General features: G+C 52.8%; 1 protein-coding gene across 3 annotated transcripts in view; it reads right to left on the reverse strand.

The window, feature by feature from the left end:
- Nucleotides 1-22,252, reverse strand: part of LOC140392919 (tyrosine-protein phosphatase non-receptor type 6-like) — a 157,726-nt gene that overhangs the window by 21,095 nt on the left and 114,379 nt on the right. For all 3 annotated transcript variants that reach the window (XM_072478695.1, XM_072478696.1, XM_072478697.1), the window contains exons 9-12: nt 16,246-16,404; nt 13,801-13,932; nt 13,461-13,618; nt 10,108-10,175 (exon numbers count right to left, since the gene is read on the reverse strand). In XM_072478695.1, coding sequence (XP_072334796.1) covers nt 10,108-10,175; nt 13,461-13,618; nt 13,801-13,932; nt 16,246-16,404 — 517 coding nt within the window. The remainder of the gene's footprint in view (nt 1-10,107; nt 10,176-13,460; nt 13,619-13,800; nt 13,933-16,245; nt 16,405-22,252) is intronic.

A 22,252-nucleotide genomic window follows, 5' to 3' on the forward strand; every position in this document is an offset into this window, starting at 1 on the left:
CGTCCTGTACCTGTCCTGGGAGTGTTTGATGGGGACAGTGTAGGGGGAGCTTTACTCTGTATCTAACCCCGTGCTGTACCTGTCCTGGGAGTGTTTGATGGGGACAGTGCAGAGGAAGCTTTACTCTGTATCTAACTCCGTGCTGTACCTGTCCTGGGAGTGTTTGATGGGGACAGTGTACAGGGAGCTTTACTCTGTATCTAACCCCGTGCTGTACCTGTCCTGGGAGTGTTTGATGGGGACAGTGTAGAGGGAGATTTACTCTGTATCTAACCCCGTGCTGTACCTGTCCTGGGAGAGTTTGATGGGGACAGTGTAGAGGGAGCTTTACTCTGTATCTAACCCCGTCCTGTACCTGTCCTGGGAGTGTTTGATGGGGACAGTGTAGGGGGAGCTTTACTCTGTATCTAACCCCGTGCTGTACCTGTCCTGGGAGTGTTTGATGGGGACAGTGTACAGGGAGCTTTACTCTGTATCTAACCCCGTACTGTACCTGTCCTGGGAGTGTTTGATGGGGACAGTGTAGAGAGGGCTTTACTCTGTTATCCCGTGCTGTACCTGTCCTGGGAGTGTTTGATGGGGACAGTGCAGATGAAGCTTTACTCTGTATCTAACTCGGTGCTGTACCTGTCCTGGGAGTGTTTGATGGGGACAGTGTACAGGGAGCTTTACTCTGTATCTAACACCGTGCTGTACCTGTCCTGGGAGAGTTTGATGGGGACAGTGTACAAGGAGCTTTACTCTGTATCTAACACCGTGCTGTACCTGTCCTGGGAGTGTTTGATGGGGACAGTGTAGAGGGAGCTTTACTCTGTATCCAACCACGTGCTGTGCCTGTCCTGGAAGTGTTTGATCGGGACAGTGTAGAAGGGGCTTTCCCCAGTATCTTACCCCGTGCTGTACCTGTCCTGGGAGTGTTTGATGGGGACAGTGTAGTGGGAGCATTACTCTGTATCTAACCCCGTGCTATACCTGTCCTGGAAGTGTTTGATGGGGACAGTGTAGAGGGGGCTTTCCTCTGTGTCTAACACCGTGCTGTACCTGTCCTGGGAGTGTTTGATGGGTACAGTGTAGAGGGAGCTTTACTCTGTATCTAACGGCGTGCTGTACCTGTCCTGGGAGAGTTTGATGGGGACAGTGTACAGGGAGCTTTACTCTGTATCTAACACCGTGCTGTACCTGTCCTGGGAGTGTTTGATGGGGACAGTGTAGAGGGAGCTTTACTCTGTATCTAACTCGGTGCTGTACCTGTCCTGGGAGTGTTTGATGGGGACAGTGTACAGGGAGCTTTACTCTGTATCTAACACCGTGCTGTACCTGTCCTGGGAGAGTTTGATGGGGACAGTGTACAGGGAGCTTTACTCTGTATCTAACACCGTGCTGTACCTGTCCTGGGAGTGTTTGATGGGGACAGTGTACAGGGAGCTTTACTCTGTATCTAACACCGTGCTGTACCTGTCCTGGGAGAGTTTGATGGGGACAGTGTACAGGGAGCTTTACTCTGTATCTAACACCGTGCTGTACCTGTCCTGGGAGAGTTTGATGGGGACAGTGTACAGGGAGCTTTACTCTGTATCTAACACCGTGCTGTACCTGTCCTGGGAGTGTTTGATGGGGACAGTGTAGAGGGAGCTTTACTCTGTATCCAACCACGTGCTGTGCCTGTCCTGGGAGTGTTTGATGGGGACAGTGTAGAGAGGGCTTTACTCTGTTATCCCGTGCTGTACCTGTCCTGGGAGTGTTTGATGGGGACAGTGCAGAGGAAGCTTTACTCTGTATCTAACTCGGTGCTGTACCTGTCCTGGGAGTGTTTGATGGGGACAGTGTACAGGGAGCTTTACTCTGTATCTAACACCGTGCTGTACCTGTCCTTGGAGAGTTTGATGGGGACAGTGTACAGGGAGCTTTACTCTGTATCTAACACCGTGCTGTACCTGTCCTGGGAGTGTTTGATGGGGACAGTGTAGAGGGAGCTTTACTCTGTATCCAACCACGTGCTGTGCCTGTCCTGGAAGTGTTTGATCGGGACAGTGTAGAGGGGGCTTTCCCCAGTATCTTACCCCGTGCTGTACCTGTCCTGGGAGTGTTTGATGGGGACAGTGTAGTGGGAGCATTACTCTGTATCTAACCCCGTGCTATACCTGTCCTGGAAGTGTTTGATGGGGACAGTGTAGAGGGGGCTTTCCTCTGTGTCTAACCCCGTGCTGTACCTGTCCTGGGAGTGTTTGATGGGTACAGTGTAGAGGGAGCTTTACTCTGTATCTAACGGCGTGCTGTACCTGTCCTGGAAGTGTTTGATGGGGACAGTGTAGAGGGAGCTTTACTCTGTATCTAACCCCGTCCTGTACCTGTCCTGGGAGTGTTTGATGGGGACAGTGTAGGGGGAGCTTTAACCTGTATCTAACCCCGTGCTGTACCTGTCCTGGGAGTGTTTGATGGGGACAGTGTACAGGGAGCTTTACTCTGTATCTAACCCCGTACTGTACCTTTCCTGGGAGTGTTTGATGGGGACAGTGTAGAGAGGGCTTTACTCTGTTATCCCGTGCTGTACCTGTCCTGGGAGTGTTTGATGGGGACAGTGCAGAGGAAGCTTTACTCTGTATCTAACTCCGTGCTGTACCTGTCCTGGGAGTGTTTGATGGGGACAGTGTACAGGGAGCTTTACTCTGTATCTAACCCCGTGCTGTACCTGTCCTGGGAGTGTTTGATGGGGACAGTGTAGAGGGAGATTTACTCTGTATCTAACCCCGTGCTGTACCTGCCCTGGGAGAGTTTGATGGGGACAGTGTAGAGGGAGCTTTACTCTGTATCTAACCCCGTCCTGTACCTGTCCTGGGAGTGTTTGATGGGGACAGTGTAGGGGGAGCTTTACTCTGTATCTAACCCCGTGCTGTACCTGTCCTGGGAGTGTTTGATGGGGACAGTGTACAGGGAGCTTTACTCTGTATCTAACCCCGTACTGTACCTGTCCTGGGAGTGTTTGATGGGGACAGTGTAGAGAGGGCTTTACTCTGTTATCCCGTGCTGTACCTGTCCTGGGAGTGTTTGATGGGGACAGTGCAGAGGAAGCTTTACTCTGTATCTAACTCCGTGCTGTACCTGTCCTGGGAGTGTTTGATGGGGACAGTGTACAGGGAGCTTTACTCTGTATCTAACCCCGTGCTGTACCTGTCCTGGGAGTGTTTGATGGGGACAGTGTAGAGGGAGATTTACTCTGTATCTAACCCCGTGCTGTACCTGTCCTGGGAGAGTTTGATGGGGACAGTGTAGAGGGAGCTTTACTCTGTATCTAACCCCGTCCTGTACCTGTCCTGGGAGTGTTTGATGGGGACAGTGTAGGGGGAGCTTTACTCTGTATCTAACCCCGTGCTGTACCTGTCCTGGGAGTGTTTGATGGGGACAGTGTACAGGGAGCTTTACTCTGTATCTAACCCCGTACTGTACCTGTCCTGGGAGTGTTTGATGGGGACAGTGTAGAGAGGGCTTTACTCTGTTATCCCGTGCTGTACCTGTCCTGGGAGTGTTTGATGGGGACAGTGCAGATGAAGCTTTACTCTGTATCTAACTCGGTGCTGTACCTGTCCTGGGAGTGTTTGATGGGGACAGTGTACAGGGAGCTTTACTCTGTATCTAACACCGTGCTGTACCTGTCCTGGGAGAGTTTGATGGGGACAGTGTACAGGGAGCTTTACTCTGTATCTAACACCGTGCTGTACCTGTCCTGGGAGTGTTTGATGGGGACAGTGTAGAGGGAGCTTTACTCTGTATCCAACCACGTGCTGTGCCTGTCCTGGAAGTGTTTGATCGGGACAGTGTAGAAGGGGCTTTCCCCAGTATCTTACCCCGTGCTGTACCTGTCCTGGGAGTGTTTGATGGGGACAGTGTAGTGGGAGCATTACTCTGTATCTAACCCCGTGCTATACCTGTCCTGGAAGTGTTTGATGGGGACAGTGTAGAGGGGGCTTTCCTCTGTGTCTAACACCGTGCTGTACCTGTCCTGGGAGTGTTTGATGGGTACAGTGTAGAGGGAGCTTTACTCTGTATCTAACGGCGTGCTGTACCTGTCCTGGGAGAGTTTGATGGGGACAGTGTACAGGGAGCTTTACTCTGTATCTAACACCGTGCTGTACCTGTCCTGGGAGTGTTTGATGGGGACAGTGTAGAGGGAGCTTTACTCTGTATCTAACTCGGTGCTGTACCTGTCCTGGGAGTGTTTGATGGGGACAGTGTACAGGGAGCTTTACTCTGTATCTAACACCGTGCTGTACCTGTCCTGGGAGAGTTTGATGGGGACAGTGTACAGGGAGCTTTACTCTGTATCTAACACCGTGCTGTACCTGTCCTGGGAGTGTTTGATGGGGACAGTGTACAGGGAGCTTTACTCTGTATCTAACACCGTGCTGTACCTGTCCTGGGAGAGTTTGATGGGGACAGTGTACAGGGAGCTTTACTCTGTATCTAACACCGTGCTGTACCTGTCCTGGGAGAGTTTGATGGGGACAGTGTACAGGGAGCTTTACTCTGTATCTAACACCGTGCTGTACCTGTCCTGGGAGTGTTTGATGGGGACAGTGTAGAGGGAGCTTTACTCTGTATCCAACCACGTGCTGTGCCTGTCCTGGGAGTGTTTGATGGGGACAGTGTAGAGAGGGCTTTACTCTGTTATCCCGTGCTGTACCTGTCCTGGGAGTGTTTGATGGGGACAGTGCAGAGGAAGCTTTACTCTGTATCTAACTCGGTGCTGTACCTGTCCTGGGAGTGTTTGATGGGGACAGTGTACAGGGAGCTTTACTCTGTATCTAACACCGTGCTGTACCTGTCCTTGGAGAGTTTGATGGGGACAGTGTACAGGGAGCTTTACTCTGTATCTAACACCGTGCTGTACCTGTCCTGGGAGTGTTTGATGGGGACAGTGTAGAGGGAGCTTTACTCTGTATCCAACCACGTGCTGTGCCTGTCCTGGAAGTGTTTGATCGGGACAGTGTAGAGGGGGCTTTCCCCAGTATCTTACCCCGTGCTGTACCTGTCCTGGGAGTGTTTGATGGGGACAGTGTAGTGGGAGCATTACTCTGTATCTAACCCCGTGCTATACCTGTCCTGGAAGTGTTTGATGGGGACAGTGTAGAGGGGGCTTTCCTCTGTGTCTAACCCCGTGCTGTACCTGTCCTGGGAGTGTTTGATGGGTACAGTGTAGAGGGAGCTTTACTCTGTATCTAACGGCGTGCTGTACCTGTCCTGGAAGTGTTTGATGGGGACAGTGTAGAGGGAGCTTTACTCTGTATCTAACCCCGTCCTGTACCTGTCCTGGGAGTGTTTGATGGGGACAGTGTAGGGGGAGCTTTAACCTGTATCTAACCCCGTGCTGTACCTGTCCTGGGAGTGTTTGATGGGGACAGTGTACAGGGAGCTTTACTCTGTATCTAACCCCGTACTGTACCTTTCCTGGGAGTGTTTGATGGGGACAGTGTAGAGAGGGCTTTACTCTGTTATCCCGTGCTGTACCTGTCCTGGGAGTGTTTGATGGGGACAGTGCAGAGGAAGCTTTACTCTGTATCTAACTCCGTGCTGTACCTGTCCTGGGAGTGTTTGATGGGGACAGTGTAGAGGGAGATTTACTCTGTATCTAACCCCGTCCTGTACCTGTCCTGGGAGTGTTTGATGGGGACAGTGTAGGGGGAGCTTTACTCTGTATCTAACCCCGTGCTGTACCTGTCCTGGGAGTGTTTGATGGGGACAGTGTACAGGGAGCTTTACTCTGTATCTAACCCCGTACTGTACCTGTCCTGGGAGTGTTTGATGGGGACAGTGTAGAGAGGGCTTTACTCTGTTATCCCGTGCTGTACCTGTCCTGGGAGTGTTTGATGGGGACAGTGCAGAGGAAGCTTTACTCTGTATCTAACTCCGTGCTGTACCTGTCCTGGGAGTGTTTGATGGGGACAGTGTACAGGGAGCTTTACTCTGTATCTAACCCCGTGCTGTACCTGTCCTGGGAGTGTTTGATGGGGACAGTGTAGAGGGAGCTTTACTCTGTATCTAACCCCGTGCTGTACCTGTCCTGGGAGAGTTTGATGGGGACAGTGTACAGGGAGCTTTACTCTGTATCTAACACCGTGCTGTACCTGTCCTGGGAGTGTTTGATGGGGACAGTGTACAGGGAGCTTTACTCTGTATCTAACCCCGTACTGTACCTGTCCTGGGAGTGTTTGATGGGGACAGTGTAGAGAGGGCTTTACTCTGTTATCCCGTGCTGTACCTGTCCTGGGAGTGTTTGATGGGGACAGTGCAGAGGAAGCTTTACTCTGTATCTAACTCGGTGCTGTACCTGTCCTGGGAGTGTTTGATGGGGACAGTGTACAGGGAGCTTTACTCTGTATCTAACACCGTGCTGTACCTGTCCTGGGAGAGTTTGATGGGGACAGTGTACAGGGAGCTTTACTCTGTATCTAACACCGTGCTGTACCTGTCCTGGGAGTGTTTGATGGGGACAGTGTAGAGGGAGCTTTACTCTGTATCCAACCACGTGCTGTGCCTGTCCTGGAAGTGTTTGATCGGGACAGTGTAGAGGGGGCTTTCCCCAGGATCTTACCCCGTGCTGTACCTGTCCTGGGAGTGTTTAATGGGGACAGTGTAGTGGGAGCATTACTCTGTATCTAACACCGTGCTGTACCTGTCCTGGGAGTGTTTGATGGGTACAGTGTAGAGGGAGCTTTACTCTGTATCTAACGGCGTGCTGTACCTGTTCTGGGAGAGTTTGATGGGGACAGTGTACAGGGAGCTTTACTCTGTATCTAACACCGTGCTGTACCTGTCCTGGGAGTGTTTGATGGGGACAGGGTAGAGGGAGCTTTACTCTGTATCTAACTCGGTGCTGTACCTGTCCTGGGAGTGTTTGATGGGGACAGTGTACAGGGAGCTTTACTCTGTATCTAACACCGTGCTGTACCTGTCCTGGGAGAGTTTGATGGGGACAGTGTACAGGGAGCTTTACTCTGTATCTAACACCGTGCTGTACCTGTCCTGGGAGTGTTTGATGGGGACAGTGTAGAGGGAGCTTTACTCTGTATCCAACCACGTGCTGTGCCTGTCCTGGGAGTGTTTGATGGGGACAGTGTAGAGAGGGCTTTACTCTGTTATCCCGTGCTGTACCTGTCCTGGGAGTGTTTGATGGGGACAGTGCAGAGGAAGCTTTACTCTGTATCTAACTCGGTGCTGTACCTGTCCTGGGAGTGTTTGATGGGGACAGTGTTCAGGGAGCTTTACTCTGTATCTAACACCGTGCTGTACCTGTCCTGGGAGAGTTTGATGGGGACAGTGTACAGGGAGCTTTACTCTGTATCTAACACCGTGCTGTACCTGTCCTGGGAGTGTTTGATGGGGACAGTGTAGGGGGAGCTTTAACCTGTATCTAACCCCGTGCTGTACCTGTCCTGGGAGTGTTTGATGGGGACAGTGTACAGGGAGCTTTACTCTGTATCTAACCCCGTACTGTACCTGTCCTGGGAGTGTTTGATGGGGACAGTGTAGAGAGGGCTTTACTCTGTTATCCCGTGCTGTACCTGTCCTGGGAGTGTTTGATGGGGACAGTGCAGAGGAAGCTTTACTCTGTATCTAACTCCGTGCTGTACCTGTCCTGGGAGTGTTTGATGGGGACAGTGTACAGGGAGCTTTACTCTGTATCTAACCCCGTGCTGTACCTGTCCTGGGAGTGTTTGATGGGGACAGTGTAGAGGGAGATTTACTCTGTATCTAACCCCGTGCTGTACCTGTCCTGGGAGAGTTTGATGGGGACAGTGTAGAGGGAGCTTTACTCTGTATCTAACCCCGTCCTGTACCTGTCCTGGGAGTGTTTGATGGGGACAGTGTAGGGGGAGCTTTACTCTGTATCTAACCCCGTGCTGTACCTGTCCTGGGAGTGTTTGATGGGGACAGTGTACAGGGAGCTTTACTCTGTATCTAACCCCGTACTGTACCTGTCCTGGGAGTGTTTGATGGGGACAGTGTAGAGAGGGCTTTACTCTGTATCTAACACCGTGCTGTACCTGTCCTGGGAGTGTTTGATGGGGACAGTGTACAGGGAGCTTTACTCTGTATCTAACCCCGTACTGTCCCTGTCCTGGGAGTGTTTGATGGGGACAGTGTAGAGAGGGCTTTACTCTGTTATCCCGTGCTGTACCTGTCCTGGGAGTGTTTGATGGGGACAGTGCAGAGGAAGCTTTACTCTGTATCTAACTCGGTGCTGTACCTGTCCTGGGAGTGTTTGATGGGGACAGTGTACAGGGAGCTTTACTCTGTATCTAACACCGTGCTGTACCTGTCCTGGGAGAGTTTGATGGGGACAGTGTACAGGGAGCTTTACTCTGTATCTAACACCGTGCTGTACCTGTCCTGGGAGTGTTTGATGGGGACAGTGTAGAGGGAGCTTTACTCTGTATCCAACCACGTGCTGTGCCTGTCCTGGAAGTGTTTGATCGGGACAGTGTAGAGGGGGCTTTCCCCAGTATCTTACCCCGTGCTGTACCTGTCCTGGGAGTGTTTAATGGGGACAGTGTAGTGGGAGCATTACTCTGTATCTAACCCCGTGCTATACCTGTCCTGGAAGTGTTTGATGGGGACAGTGTAGAGGGGGCTTTCCTCTGTGTCTAACACCGTGCTGTACCTGTCCTGGGAGTGTTTGATGGGTACAGTGTAGAGGGAGCTTTACTCTGTATCTAACGGCGTGCTGTACCTGTCCTGGGAGAGTTTGATGGGGACAGTGTACAGGGAGCTTTACTCTGTATCTAACACCGTGCTGTACCTGTCCTGGGAGTGTTTGATGGGGACAGTGTAGAGGGAGCTTTACTCTGTATCTAACTCGGTGCTGTACCTGTCCTGGGAGTGTTTGATGGGGACAGTGTACAGGGAGCTTTACTCTGTATCTAACACCGTGCTGTACCTGTCCTGGGAGAGTTTGATGGGGACAGTGTACAGGGAGCTTTACTCTGTATCTAACACCGTGCTGTACCTGTCCTGGGAGTGTTTGATGGGGACAGTGTAGAGGGAGCTTTACTCTGTATCCAACCACGTGCTGTGCCTGTCCTGGAAGTTTTTGATCGGGACAGTGTAGAGGGGGCTTTCCCCAGTATCTTACCCCGTGCTGTACCTGTCCTGGGAGTGTTTGATGGGGACAGTGTAGTGGGAGCATTACTCTGTATCTAACCCCGTGCTATACCTGTCCTGGAAGTGTTTGATGGGGACAGTGTAGAGGGGGCTTTCCTCTGTGTCTAACACCGTGCTGTACCTGTCCTGGGAGTGTTTGATGGGTAGAGTGTAGAGGGAGCTTTACTCTGTATCTAACGGCGTGCTGTACCTGTCCTGGAAGTGTTTGATGGGGACAGTGTAGAGGGAGCTTTCCTCTGTATCTAACCCTGTGCTGTACCTGTCCTGGGAGTGTTTGATGGGAACAGTGTAGAAGGAGCTTTACTCTGTATCTAACCCCGTGCTGTGCCTGTCCTGAGAGTGTTTGATGGGGACAGTGTAGAGGGAGCTTTACTCTGTATCTAACCCTCTGCTGTACCTGTCCTGGGAGTGTTTGATGGGGACAGTGTAGAGGGGGCTTTACTCTGTATCCCCGTGCTGTACCTGTCCTGGGAGTGTTTGATGGGGACAGTGTACAGGGAGCTTTACTCTGTATCTAACCCCGTGCTGTACCTGTCCTGGGAGTGTTTGATCAGGACCGTGTAGAGGGGGCTTTCCTCTGTATCTAACCCCATGCTGTACCTGTCCTGGGAGTGTTTGATGGGGACAGTGTCGAGGGAGCTTTACTCTGTATCTAACCTCGTGCTGTACCTGTCCTAGGAGTGTTTGATGGGGACAGTGTAGAGGGAGCTTGAGTCTGTATCTAACCCCATGCTGTACCCGTCCTGGGAGTATTTGATGGGGACTGTGTAGAGGGAGCTTTACTCTGTATCTAACCCCGTGCTGTCCCTGTCCTGGGAGTGTTTGATGGGGACAGTGTAGAGGGAGCTTTACTCTGTATCTAACCCCGTGCTGTCCCTGTCCTGGGAGTGTTTGATGGGGACAGTGTAGAGGGAGCTTTACTCTGTATCTAACCCTGTACTCGATTCTCACCCTGTCTGTCGATCTTGTCCACAAGCATATCGATGACGATGATGGTTCCTGTGCGACCGATGCCGGCACTAATGAAACAAATACAATTTTAATAATATGCAAGAAGACATCGTAACCATCATCTACATTTCAAAATCTCTACTTAACTGTTGGGAGCCCTCAACTCTGGAATTCCCTCCTTAAACCACTTTGTCTCTCTTTCTCTATCTCTCTCGCTGTCTCTCTCGCTCTCGCTGTCTCTCTCTATAACTGTCTCTATTTCTTGCTGTCTCTCTTTTTGGCTGTCTCTCTTTTTGGCTGTCTCTCTTTTTGGCTGTCTCTCTTTTTGGCTGTCTCTCTTTTTGGCTGTCTCTCTCTCTCATTGTCTCTCTCTCTCGCTGTCTCTCTCTCTTGCTGTCTCTCTCTCTCGCTGTCTCTCTCTCTCGCTGTCTCTCTCTCTCGCTGTCTCTCTCTCTCGCTGTCTCTCTCTCTTGCTGTCTCTCTCTCTCGCTGTCTCTCCCTCTCGCTGTCTCTCCCTCTCGCTGTCTCTCTGTCTGGCTGTCTCTCTGTCTGGCTGTCTCTCTCTGTCTGGCTGTCTCTCTCTGTCTGGCTGTCTCTCTCTGTCTGGCTGTCTCTCTCTCTTGCTGTCTCTCTCTCTTGCTGTCTCTCCCTCTCGCTGTCTCTCTCTATAACTGTCTCTATTTCTTGCTGTCTCTCTTTTTGGCTGTCTCTCGCTCTGGCTGTCTCTCTCTCTCATTGTCTCTCTCTCTTGCTGTCTCTCTCTCTCGCTGTGTCTCTCTCTCGCTGTGTCTCTCTCTCGCTGTGTCTCTCTCTCGCTGTGTCTCTCTCTCGCTGTGTCTCTCTCTCTCTCTCTCTCGCTGTCTCTCTCTCTCTCTCGCTGTCTCTCTGCCTGGCTGTCTCTCTCTGTCTGGCTGTCTCTCTCTGTCTGGCTGTCTCTCTCTGTCTGTCTGTCTGTCTGTCTCTGTCTGTCTGTCTGTCTCTCTGTCTGTCTGTCTGTCTCTCTGTCTGGCTGTCTGTCTCTCTGTCTGGCTGTCTGTCTCTCTGTCTGGCTGTCTGTCTCTGTCTGGCTGTCTGTCTCTGTCTGGCTGTCTGTCTCTGTCTGGCTGTCTGTCTCTGTCTGGCTGTCTGTCTCTCTCTCGCTGTCTCTCCCTCTCGCTGTCTCTCCCTCTCGCTGTCTCTTCCTCTCACTCTCTCGCTCTCTCGCTGTCTCTCTCTGTCTGGCTGTCTCTCTCTGTCTGGCTGTCTCTCTCTGTCTGGCTGTCTCTCCCTGTCGCTGTCTCTCTCTATAACTGTCTCTATTTCTTGCTGTCTCTCTTTTTGTCTGTCTCTCGCTCTGGCTGTCTCTCTCTCTCATTGTCTCGCTCTCTAGCTGTCTCCTTCCCTCGCTGTCTCCTTCCCTCGCTGTCTCCTTCCCTCGCTGTCTCCTTCCCTCGCTGTCTCCTTCCCTCGCTGTCTCCTTCCCTCGCTGTCTCCTTCCCTCGCTGTCTCCTTCCCTCGCTGTCTCTTTCCCTCGCTGTCTCCTTCCCTCGCTGTCTCCTTCCCTCGCTGTCTCTCTCTCTCGCTGTCTCTCTCTCTCGCTGTCTCTCTCTCTCGCTGTCTCTCTCTCTCGCTGTCTCTCTCTCTCTCTCATTAAACAATATAACGGGCTACAAAGCGAAGCTGAGCAGTATCTCCAGCAGCAGCGCTCCCCTCCCTGATGAACTCAATGCATTCTATGCTCGGTTCGAGCAGGAAACCATCGATCTGCTGGCGAGTGCCCGAGCAGCCCATAACACACCCATACCCACCATCACTGCTTCCGAAGTCAGATCGGCCTTCCTGAAAGTGAACCCTCGGAAGGCGACGGGCCCGGATGGGATCCCTGGTCGTGCACGCAGAGCCTGCGCGGACCAGCTGGCAGATGTGTTCACGGACATCTTTAACCTGTCCCTACTCTGCTACGAGGTCCCCACCTGCTTCAAGAAGACCACCATCATACAGGTGCCAAAGAAAAACCAGGCAACGTGCCTCAATGACTACCATCTGGTGGCCCTGACTTCAGTCGTAATGAAGTGCTTCGAGAGGTTGGTCATCACCTCCATACTACACCCTGTATGCTTCATCCGATGCCGGTGCTTATGTAGTTACATTGTACACCTTGTGTTGCCCTATTATGTATTTTCTTTTATTCCCTTTTCTTCTCATGTACTTAATGAGCTGCTCGCAGAAAAATAATTTTCACTGTACCTCGGTACACGTGACAATAAACAAATCCAATCCATCTCTCTGTCTGGGCGCAATTTAACGGGCCGACCCCCAATTCTCCCCTCCTCTCCGCTCCCCAACTCTTTCTCAATCACTCGCTCTTTCATTTTTTTTTTTAAATTTAGAGTACCCAATTCATTTTTTCCAATTAAAGGGCAATTTAGCGTGGCCAATCCGCCTAGCCTGCACATCTTTGGGTTGTGGGGGCGAAACCCTCGCAAACACGGGGAGAATGTGCAAACTCCACACGGACAGTGACCCAGACCTGGGACCTCGGCACCGTGAGGCAGCAGGGCTAACCCACTGCGCCACCATGTTGCCCACACTCTCTCTTTCTATCTCTCTCTCTGTCTGTCTCTCCGGCTGTCTCTCTCTGCCTGTTTCTCTCTTTCTCTATTGTGGTGATATCATTGTTGCGTTGTAATTCACAGACTGACCACTAAGGGTCTCATTAGTATAGAAGTGAAATGAAATGAAAATCGCTTATTGTCACGAGTAGGCTTCAATGAAGTTACTGTGAAAAGCCCCTAGTCGCCACATACCGGCGCCTGTTCGGGGAGGCTGGTACGGGAATTGAACCGTGCTGCTGGCCTGCCTTGGTCTGCTTTAAAAGCCAGCGATTTAGCCCTGTGCTAAGAAGTGAATGTTAGTAAAAGGATACGGTGACCTCAGACTGACAAGGGAGGTGGAAGAGAGAGGTTGGTTGTGCATGTTCATACTGTTATTCATCTGTTGTTTTGTATATAGTTGACCCACAGTTAAGGTTAAGAAATAGTTTATGGGTGGGATTAACCACATCTGTGTCTCTCTCTCTCTGTCTCGCTCTCCCTCACTGTCTCTCTCTCTCTCCCTCGCTGTCTCTCTCTCTCCCTCTCTCTAACTGTCTCTCTCTCTCCCTCTCCCTGTCTCTCTCTCTCTCTCTCCCTGTCTCTCTCTCTCTCTCTCTCCCTGTCTCTCTCTCTCTTCCCCTGTCTCTCTCTCTCTCTCTCTCCCTGTCTCTCTCTCTCTCCCCCAATATCATCCCCTCCTCTCTCTCTTTTCGACTCCTGCACTCCCCTTCCCAATCCCCTTTTCCCTCAGGCCCACCCCACCCACGCCCCCCTGCTCACCTGCAATGCACCACGATAGGCCCAGCATCGCGTATCTCTTCTTGCTTGTTGTTGACCTGCTCCAGGAAGCTGAGCACACCCCCTGGCTCAGAGGGGACCCCATGATCCGGCCAGCTCAGGTACTGGTAGTGGAAAATCTTCCGGGGCTTGGAGTTCGGCTGGTGGGGGAGGAAAGGCCGAGGGGAGAGGGGTTAGGATCCAGAGAATCGAGGTGCCGATGAACGCGAAACAACCCCCAAGGCCCTGCCCCGACCTAGGCACGATCACAACTACCCCTCCCACTGTGCGAACTTCAGGACGGGCCAGAGGATGCGCCGGATCCCTGTGGGCGGCAACTAACCTTCTCCGTTAAGGTCACTTCCAATTCTCTGATCTTGTAATCGATCGCCTCGCGCTCCAGCACATGACGGACGGTATAGGGGCCGTAGACATTCTCTGAGTTCAGATCCGGCCAATAGGGAACGCACTTATTCTAGAGGTGGGGTACAAAGGAGGAAGAGGATTAGATACAGATTAATCTCCCTCTACACTGTCCCCATCAAACACTCCCAAGATAGGTACAGCACGGGGTTAGATACAGAGTGAAGCTCCCCCTACACTGTCCCCATCAAACACTCCCAGGACAGGTACAGCACGGGGTTAGATACAGAGTAAAGCTCCCTCTACACTGTCCCCATCAAACACTCCCAGGACAGGTTCAGCACGGGGTTAGATACAGAGTAAAGCTCCCTCTACACTGTCCCCATCAAACACTCCCAGGACAGGTACAGCACGGGGTTAGATACAGAGTAAAGCTCCCTCTACATTGTCCCCATCAAACACTCCCAGGACAGGTACAGCACGGGGTTAGATACAGAGTAAAGCTCCCTCTGCACTGTCCCCATCAAACACTCCCAGGACAGGTTCAGCACGGGGTTAGATACAGAGTAAAGCTCCCTCTACACTGTCCCCATCAAACATTCCCAGGACAGGGACAGCACGGGGTTAAATACAGAGTAAAGCTCCCTCGACACTGTCTCCATCAAACACTCCCAGGACAGGTACAGCACGGGGTTAAATACAGAGTAAAGCTCCCTCGACACTGTCTCCATCAAACACTCCCAGGACAGGGACAGCACGGGGTTAGATACAGAGTAAAGCTCCCTCTACACTGTCCCCATCAAACACTCCCAGGACAGGTACAGCACGGGGTTAGATACAGAGTAAAGCTCCCTCTACACTGTCCCCATCAAACACTCCCAGAACAGGTACAGGACGGGGTTAGATACAGAGTAAAGCTCCCTCTACACTGTCCCCATCATACTCTCCCAGGACAGGTATCTAACCCCGTGCTGTACCTGTCCTGGGAGAGTATGATGGGGACAGTGTAGAGGGGGCTTTACTCTGTATACCCGTGCTGTACCTGTCCTGGGAGTGTTTGATGGGGACAGTGTAGAGGGAGATTAATCTGTATCTAATCCTCTTCCTCTACACTGTCCCCATCAAACACTCCCAGGACAGGTACAGCACAGGGTTTGATACAAAGTAAAGTTCCCTCTACACTGTCCCCATCAAACACTCCCAGGACAGGTACAGCACAGGGTTAGATACAGAGTAAAGCTCCCTCTACACTGTCCCCATCAAACACACCCAGGCCACCTATTTCCAATTCTGTGACGTCGCCTGATGCCACACGTGTCTCAGATCAATCGCTGCTGAAACCCTCATCCGTGCCTTTGTTAACTACAAACCTGTAAATTCCCCAGTGTCCTGGTCCGTCCCCAATGCACACCCTATGAACATCAGTTTGTCTGAAACTGATGTCCGTGTTCAAACTTGCAATGTCTCAGTACTCCCAAACCCCCTCGTTGTGCTCACTATCCCACACTGACCCACGCCCTGGCAACGTCTCAATTTGTTTTCTAGAGTTTTAGAGTACCCAATGCATGTTTTCCAATTAAGGGGCAATTTAGTGTGGCCAATCCGCCTAGCCAGCACATCTTTGGGTTTTGGGGGTGAAACCCACGTAAACACGGGGAGAATGTGCAAACTCCACACGGACAGTGACCCAAAGCCGGGATCGAACCTGGGACCTCGGCACCATGAGGCAGAAGTGCTAACTACTGCGCCACCGTGCTCAAAGTCTCAATTTTAAAATTCTGCACCCTCTCTCCCCCTGTAACCTCCTCCTGCCCCTACACCCTTCCTGATCCCTGTAACCTCCTCCAGCCCCTACACCCTTCCCTATCTCTGCAACCTCCTCCAGCCCTTACACCCCTCCCTATCTCAGCAACCTCCTCCAGACCCTACATCCCTCCCTATCTCTGCAACCTCTTCCAGCCCCTACTACCCTCCCTATCCTTGTAACCCTATCTCTCTAACCTTCTACAACCCCCCAAGATTTCTACGCCCCTCCAATTCCGACCTCTCGAGCATCCCCAAATTCCCATTGCTCCGTGCCTTCAGTTGCCTGGGAGGCCCTCCCCAATCCCCTTCGCCTCTGTGTGTGTATGCGTAACTTTCTCTCTCTCTCTGTCACTCTCTCTCTCTCTCTCTCTCCATCCTTCAGCCACTTCCTAAAATGGACCTCGATGGTTACATCTGTGCTTACTTTCTCTTCAAATGTTTTGTATGCTCATTTCAGGCCTGATGTAGGCCTAGAGTGAAGCCTCTCACCTACGACCTTGGCGAAACACATGGCCTTTTTAAGCTAAAAGGGCCTTCATGCCCCGTCAATCAGCTTCTCGCCCTCTGACCAGAGCCCCACCCACCACACCACCCCTTCCTCGCACCCTTCGTGTCTCACCCGGCCCTTCTCGACCTCCCTTGTTGTCATGACGATGATGCGCGTGTTCTCTTGCCAGATCATCTGCCAGAAGTCATTGACGGTCGCCAGTAGGCACCCCTGGGTGGCGATGCATGTCTTGGGTATGATCTTCCCCAATCTGTTGACCAGGGTCTCGGACTGAAAGTGGAGAAAATACGATGAGTGTGCCTAAGGTGCTGCAATCAAAGAGTCCCCAACAACCCTACCCCAACTAGAAAAGTCTCAGGCTTCATTTTGGGCCTGTTGGCACTTCTTAAGCCTGAGCTGGATTGAGGGTGACTGCCTTCTACATCAAGGCAATATTTTATTGAGTATGGCATCAAGGAGCCCTAGCTAAACTGGAGTCAATGGGAATCAGCGGGAAAACTCTCCGTTGGTTGGAGTTATACTTGGCACAAAGGGGATTGAGGTGGTTGAAGGTCAATCATCTTAGCTCCAAGACATCACTGCAAGAGTTCCCTCAGGGTAGTGTACTAGGCCCAACCATCTTCAACTGCATCATCAATGGCCTCCCTACCATCACAAGGTCAGAAGTGGAGATGTTTGCGGATGACTGCACAATGTTCAGCACCATTCGTGACCCCTCGGATAATGAAGCAGTCCGTGTCCAAATGCAGCAAGACCTGGACAATATCTAGGCTTGGGCTGACAAGCGGCAAGTACCAAGCAATGACCATCTCCAACAAGAGAGGATCTAACCTATGCACTTGACATTCAATGGCATCACCAACACTGAACCCTCGCAACATCTTAAGGGTTACAATTGACCAGAAACTGAACTGGGACCAGCCATATAAATACTGTGGCTACCAGAGCAGGTCAGAGATTGGGAATCCTGCGGTGAGTGATTCTACCCTCAAAGCCTGTCCACCATCTACAAGGCACAAGTCAGGAGTGTGATGGGAAACATTCGCACTCGCCTGGATGAGTGCAGCTCCCAACAACACTCGAGAAACTCGAAACCATCCAGAACAAAGCAGCCCTGCTCTATCGACACACTAACCACAAACATTCATTCACTCCCTCCACCACCGACACACAGTGGCAGCCATGTGAACGATCTGCAAGATGCACTGCAGCGGTTCACCAAGGCTCCTTCGGCAGCACCTTCAAACCCGCCATCTCTACCGTCTAGAAGGACAAAAGGGGCAGCAAGCACATGGGGAACATCCACCGCCTGCAAGTTCCCCTTTGAGCCCCACACACACCATATATCAGCCATTCCTTCAATGTCACTGGGCAAGACTCCTGGAACTCCCTCCCTAACAGCGCCGTGGGTGTGCCTTCACCACATAGGGACAGCAGCGAGTTCAAGAAGGTGGCTCACCCACCATCTTTCTTTTTTTCTTTTTTTTGGGAAAATCAACCTGGGACCTCGGCACCGTGAGGCAGCAGGGCTAACCCACTGCACCACCGTGCTGACCTTCCCACCTTCTTCTTGAGGGGTGTGGTATTATAGGTATTATGGTACCTGATAGGCTAAAGCACCATTGGTGGAAACTGTATGCTTTCTATTGGCTGGAGTGTATAATAGCTCCGCCCTGATAGGTGGGGTATAAGAACCCGTGCCGCCCCAGCAGCCCTCATTCTGTACCTGAGCTGCTGGGGGAAACATTTAGCTTATTAAAGCCTTCAGTTGGACTACAACTTCGCTTTAGTGGTCATTGACCGTGCATCAATTTAATAAGCTAGAATTTTAAGAAGAAAGGATGGAGCTCCGAATCAAGCCAGAGTGTCTGCAACTTAGCCCCCACACGGCGAACTCAGTGGCAATCTTTAAGCACTGGCTGGCGTGCTTTAAAAGGGATCTCGAGACGGCCGAAAACGCACCCACGGGAGAGCAGAAACTGCACGTCCTGCACTCAAGGGTGAGCCCGGAGATTTACACCCTCATCGAGGAAGCGGAAGACTTCGATGCAGCAATTGAGCTGCTAAAAGGACACTATATTCGCCCGGTAAACCAGGTCTACGCCCGGCACCTGCTTGCAACAAGGCAACAAACCCCTGGGGAAATCGCTGGAGGAATTCTACCGCGCACTCCTGGTGCTGGGAAAAAGCCGCGGCTGCCCTCAAGTTTCGGCGAGAGAACACACGGAACTCTTAGTCCGGGACGCTTCCGTGGCAGGTATGCTTTCGTCACAAATCCGCCAGCGCCTGTTAGAGAAGGACACCCTGGGTCTCAGAGAGGCACGGGCCCTTGCAGGCTCCCTGGGCGTGGCCTCCAGGAACGCCCGCGCCTACGTTCCCGACCGCGCGGCAGCCCCCTGGGCAGCGTGGAACCCCGCCGCCGACCCCGACACTTTCCCCGTTTCCCCTCAGGCCTGCGCTGCAAGGCGGCCTGGCAACCCCGAGGGGCCCCGCTGCCAATTTTGTGGGCAGGCCAAGCACCCCTGCCAGCGCTGCCCGGCACGCGCATCCACCTGCAAGGGATGCGGCAAAAAGGGCCATTTCGTGGGGGTATGTCAGGCCCAAGCGGTGGCCGCGGTCTCCAGCGGCGAATGCGGACTGCAACCACAAACTTCTCCACGGGCCATTGCGGCCAGCGGTCGCCGCCACCTCCATATCCCAGGGCCACGTGCAGACCCCGGGCACCGCCATCTTGTTCCGCGGATGCCACATTTGAGGGATGGGCGCCGCCATTTTGTGCACCCCCCGCCATGTGTGATCAATGGGAGATGCCATCTTGGATGAACCCCCAGGACCCCAGCTCGGCCGACCACACACTGCCCGAACAGAACTCTCAACTACTGCGATTGGCCTCGGTGACTCTGGATCAGTCTTGGCCTCGAACACGCTCAACCGCTACGGCGACCGTTTATCAACGGGCACGAGACGTCCTGCATAATCGACTCTGGGAGCACGGAGAACTTCATACACCCCGACTCGGTAAGGCGCTGTTCTCTCCTCATCCACCCTGTTAATCAAAAAAATCTCACTGGCCTCCGGTTCCCACTCAGTGGAGATAAAGGGGTTTTGTGTAGCAAACCTCACAGTCCAGGGAAGGGAGTTCAAAAATTTACGTCTCTACGTCCTTCCCCACCTCTGCGCGGCTACACTCCTGGGTTTAGACTTCCAGTGTAACCTTCAAAGTCTGACCTTCCAATTCGGCGGCCCTATACCCCCCCCCCCTTACTGTCTGCGGCCTCGCGACCCTTAAGGTCGACCCGCCTTCCCTGTTTGCGAACACCGGATTGCAAACCCATCGCCACCAGGAGCAGACAGTACAGTGCCCAGGACCGGATCTTTATTAGGTCAGAGGTTCAAAGGCTACTGAGGGAAGGGGTCATTGAAGCCAGTAACAGCCCCTGGAGAGCACAAGTAGTGGTGGTAAAGACCGGGGAGAAGCATAGGATGGTCATCGACTACAGACAGACCATCAACAGGTTTACGCAGCTGGACGCGTACCCTCTCCCCCGTATAGCCGACCTGGTAAACAGGATCGCACATTATAAGGTCTTCTCCACGGTGGATCTCAAGTCCGCCTACCACCAGCTCCCCATCCGCACTAGTGACCGCAAATACACTGCCTTCGAGGCAGACGGTCGGCTCTATCGCTTCTTAAGGGTTCCCTTTGGTGTCACCAACGGACTCTCGGTTTTCCAGCACATGATGGACCGAATGGTTGACCGGTACGGTTTACCGGCAACATTCCCGTATCTCGATAATGTCACCATCTGCGGCCACGACCAGCAGGACCACGACACCAACCTCCGAAAATTTCTCCAGACCGCTAAAATCCTTAACCGAACATACAATAAGGATAAATGCGTGTTTAGCACCGACCGTCTAGCCATTCTCGACTACGTACTGCGAAATGGAGCTATAGGCCCCGACCCGGAACGCATGCGCCCCCTTATGGAGTTCCCCCTCCCTCACTGCTCCAAGGCCCTGAAACGCTGCCTCGGGTTTTTTAGCTACTACGCCCAGTGGGTTCCCAACTATGCGGACAAGGCCCGTGCCCTGATCCAATCCACAACTTTTCCCCTGTCGATAGAGGCCAGCCATGCCTTCAGCCGCATCAAAGCAGACATTGCAAAGGCCACGATGTGCGCCATCGACGAGTCCCTCGGCTTCCAGGTCGAGAGCGATGCGTCCGACGTAGCTCTGGCGGCCATCCTCAACCAAGCGGGCAGACCCGTGGCCTTCTTCTCCCGTACCCTCCATGCATCCGAAATCCGCCACTCCTCAGTCGAAAAGGAGGCCCAGGCCAAAGTAGAAGCTGTGCGACATTGGAGGTATTCCCCGGCCGGCAGGAGATTCACTCTCCTCACTGACCAACGGTCGGTTGCTTTCACGTTCGATAATGCACAGCGGGGCAAGATTAAGAACGACAAGATCTTGCAGTGGAGGATAGAACTCTCCACCTTCAACTACGAGATCTTGTACCGTCCTGGGAAGCTAAACGAGCCTCCTGATGCCCTGTCCCACGGCACATTTGACCGCCTCCGAGCCCTCCACGAGGACCTCTGCCACCCGGGGGTCACTCGTTTCTTCCACTTCATCAAGACCCGCAACCTGCCCTACTCCATCGAGGAGGTCAGGACAGTCACCAGGGACTGCCAAATCTGCGCGGAGTGCAAACCGCACTTCTACCGGCCAGAGAAAGCGCACCTGATAAAGGCTTCCCGTCCCTTTGAACGCCTCAGCATGGACTTCAAAGGCCCCCTCCCCTCCACCGACCGCAACACGTACTTCCTGAACGTGATTGACGAGTACTCCCGGTTCCCATTCGCCATCCCCTGCCCCGACATGACCGCCACCACCGTCATCAAGGCCCTCCATAGCATCTTTGCACTGTTCGGGTTCCCTGCTTACATACACAGTGATAGGGGGTCCTCCTTTATGTGCGACGAACTGCGTCAATTCCTGCTCAGCAAGGGCATCGCCTCGAGCAGGACGACCAGTTACAACCCCCGGGGAAACGGACAGGTAGAGAGGGAGAACGGAACGGTCTGGAAGACCGTCCTACTGGCCCTACGGTCCAGGAATCTCCCAGTCTCCCGCTGGCAGGAAGTCCTCCCGGATGCCCTCCACTCCATCCGGTCACTGCTTTGTACCACAACCAACCAAATACCTCACGAATGTCTCCTTTTCTTCCCCAGGAAGTCCTCCTCTGGGTCCTCGCTCCCGACCTGGCTGGCAGCTCCCGGACCCATCCTGCTCCAAAAACACGTGCGGGCGCACAAGTCGGACCCGTTGGTCGAGAGGGTCCATCTGCTCCATGCTCACCCCCAATATGCCTACGTGGCATACCCCGACGGCTGACAAGATACGGTCTCCCTACGGGACCTGGCGCCCGCCGGAACCCCACGCACATTCCAGCCACCAGTCCCACCCTCCCTTCCACCGCAGCACCTTACAGGAGGATTGATCCTTCCGCCGCCACTGCCTAGGCACCGCCACACACCGACGCCCCCCACAGGCGCTCCCTTCCCAGGTCAGCCGTTTTCCCCACCAGCGCCGTCTAGGGGTGACGAAGCTGCCATGGAGATCGAAGCCACGCTCCGGAGTTACAGACGCCCGAGCCTCCACCGGAGTCACCACCGAGGCTCCGACGATCACTGAGGACGACCAGGGCCCCCGATCGACTGATTGCTTCATTTTAACTGTAATCTGTAAATATAAACCATCAAATGTACATACCTACCAGACTTGTAAATAGTTACTAAACACTGTACGGGGTATTACGGTACCTCCATAACTAATCAGACCATGTTGTTATGTTTTGTAGTTTCTGGCCACCACCCCCGCCGGGCTTTTTTTTAACAGGGGTGAATGTGGTATTATAGGTATTACGGTACCTGAGAGGCTAAAGCACCATTGGTGGAAACTGTATGCTTTCTATTGGCTAGAGTGTATAATAGCTCCGCCCTGATAGGCGGGGTATAAGAATCCATGCCGCCCCAGCAGCCTTCACTCTGTACCTGAGCTGCTGGAGGAAACATCTAGCTTATTAAAGCCTTCAGTTGGACTACAACCTCGCTTT

This window comes from Scyliorhinus torazame, chromosome 16 (assembly GCF_047496885.1).
Source record: "Scyliorhinus torazame isolate Kashiwa2021f chromosome 16, sScyTor2.1, whole genome shotgun sequence".
Classification (NCBI taxonomy): Eukaryota; Metazoa; Chordata; class Chondrichthyes; order Carcharhiniformes; family Scyliorhinidae; genus Scyliorhinus; species Scyliorhinus torazame.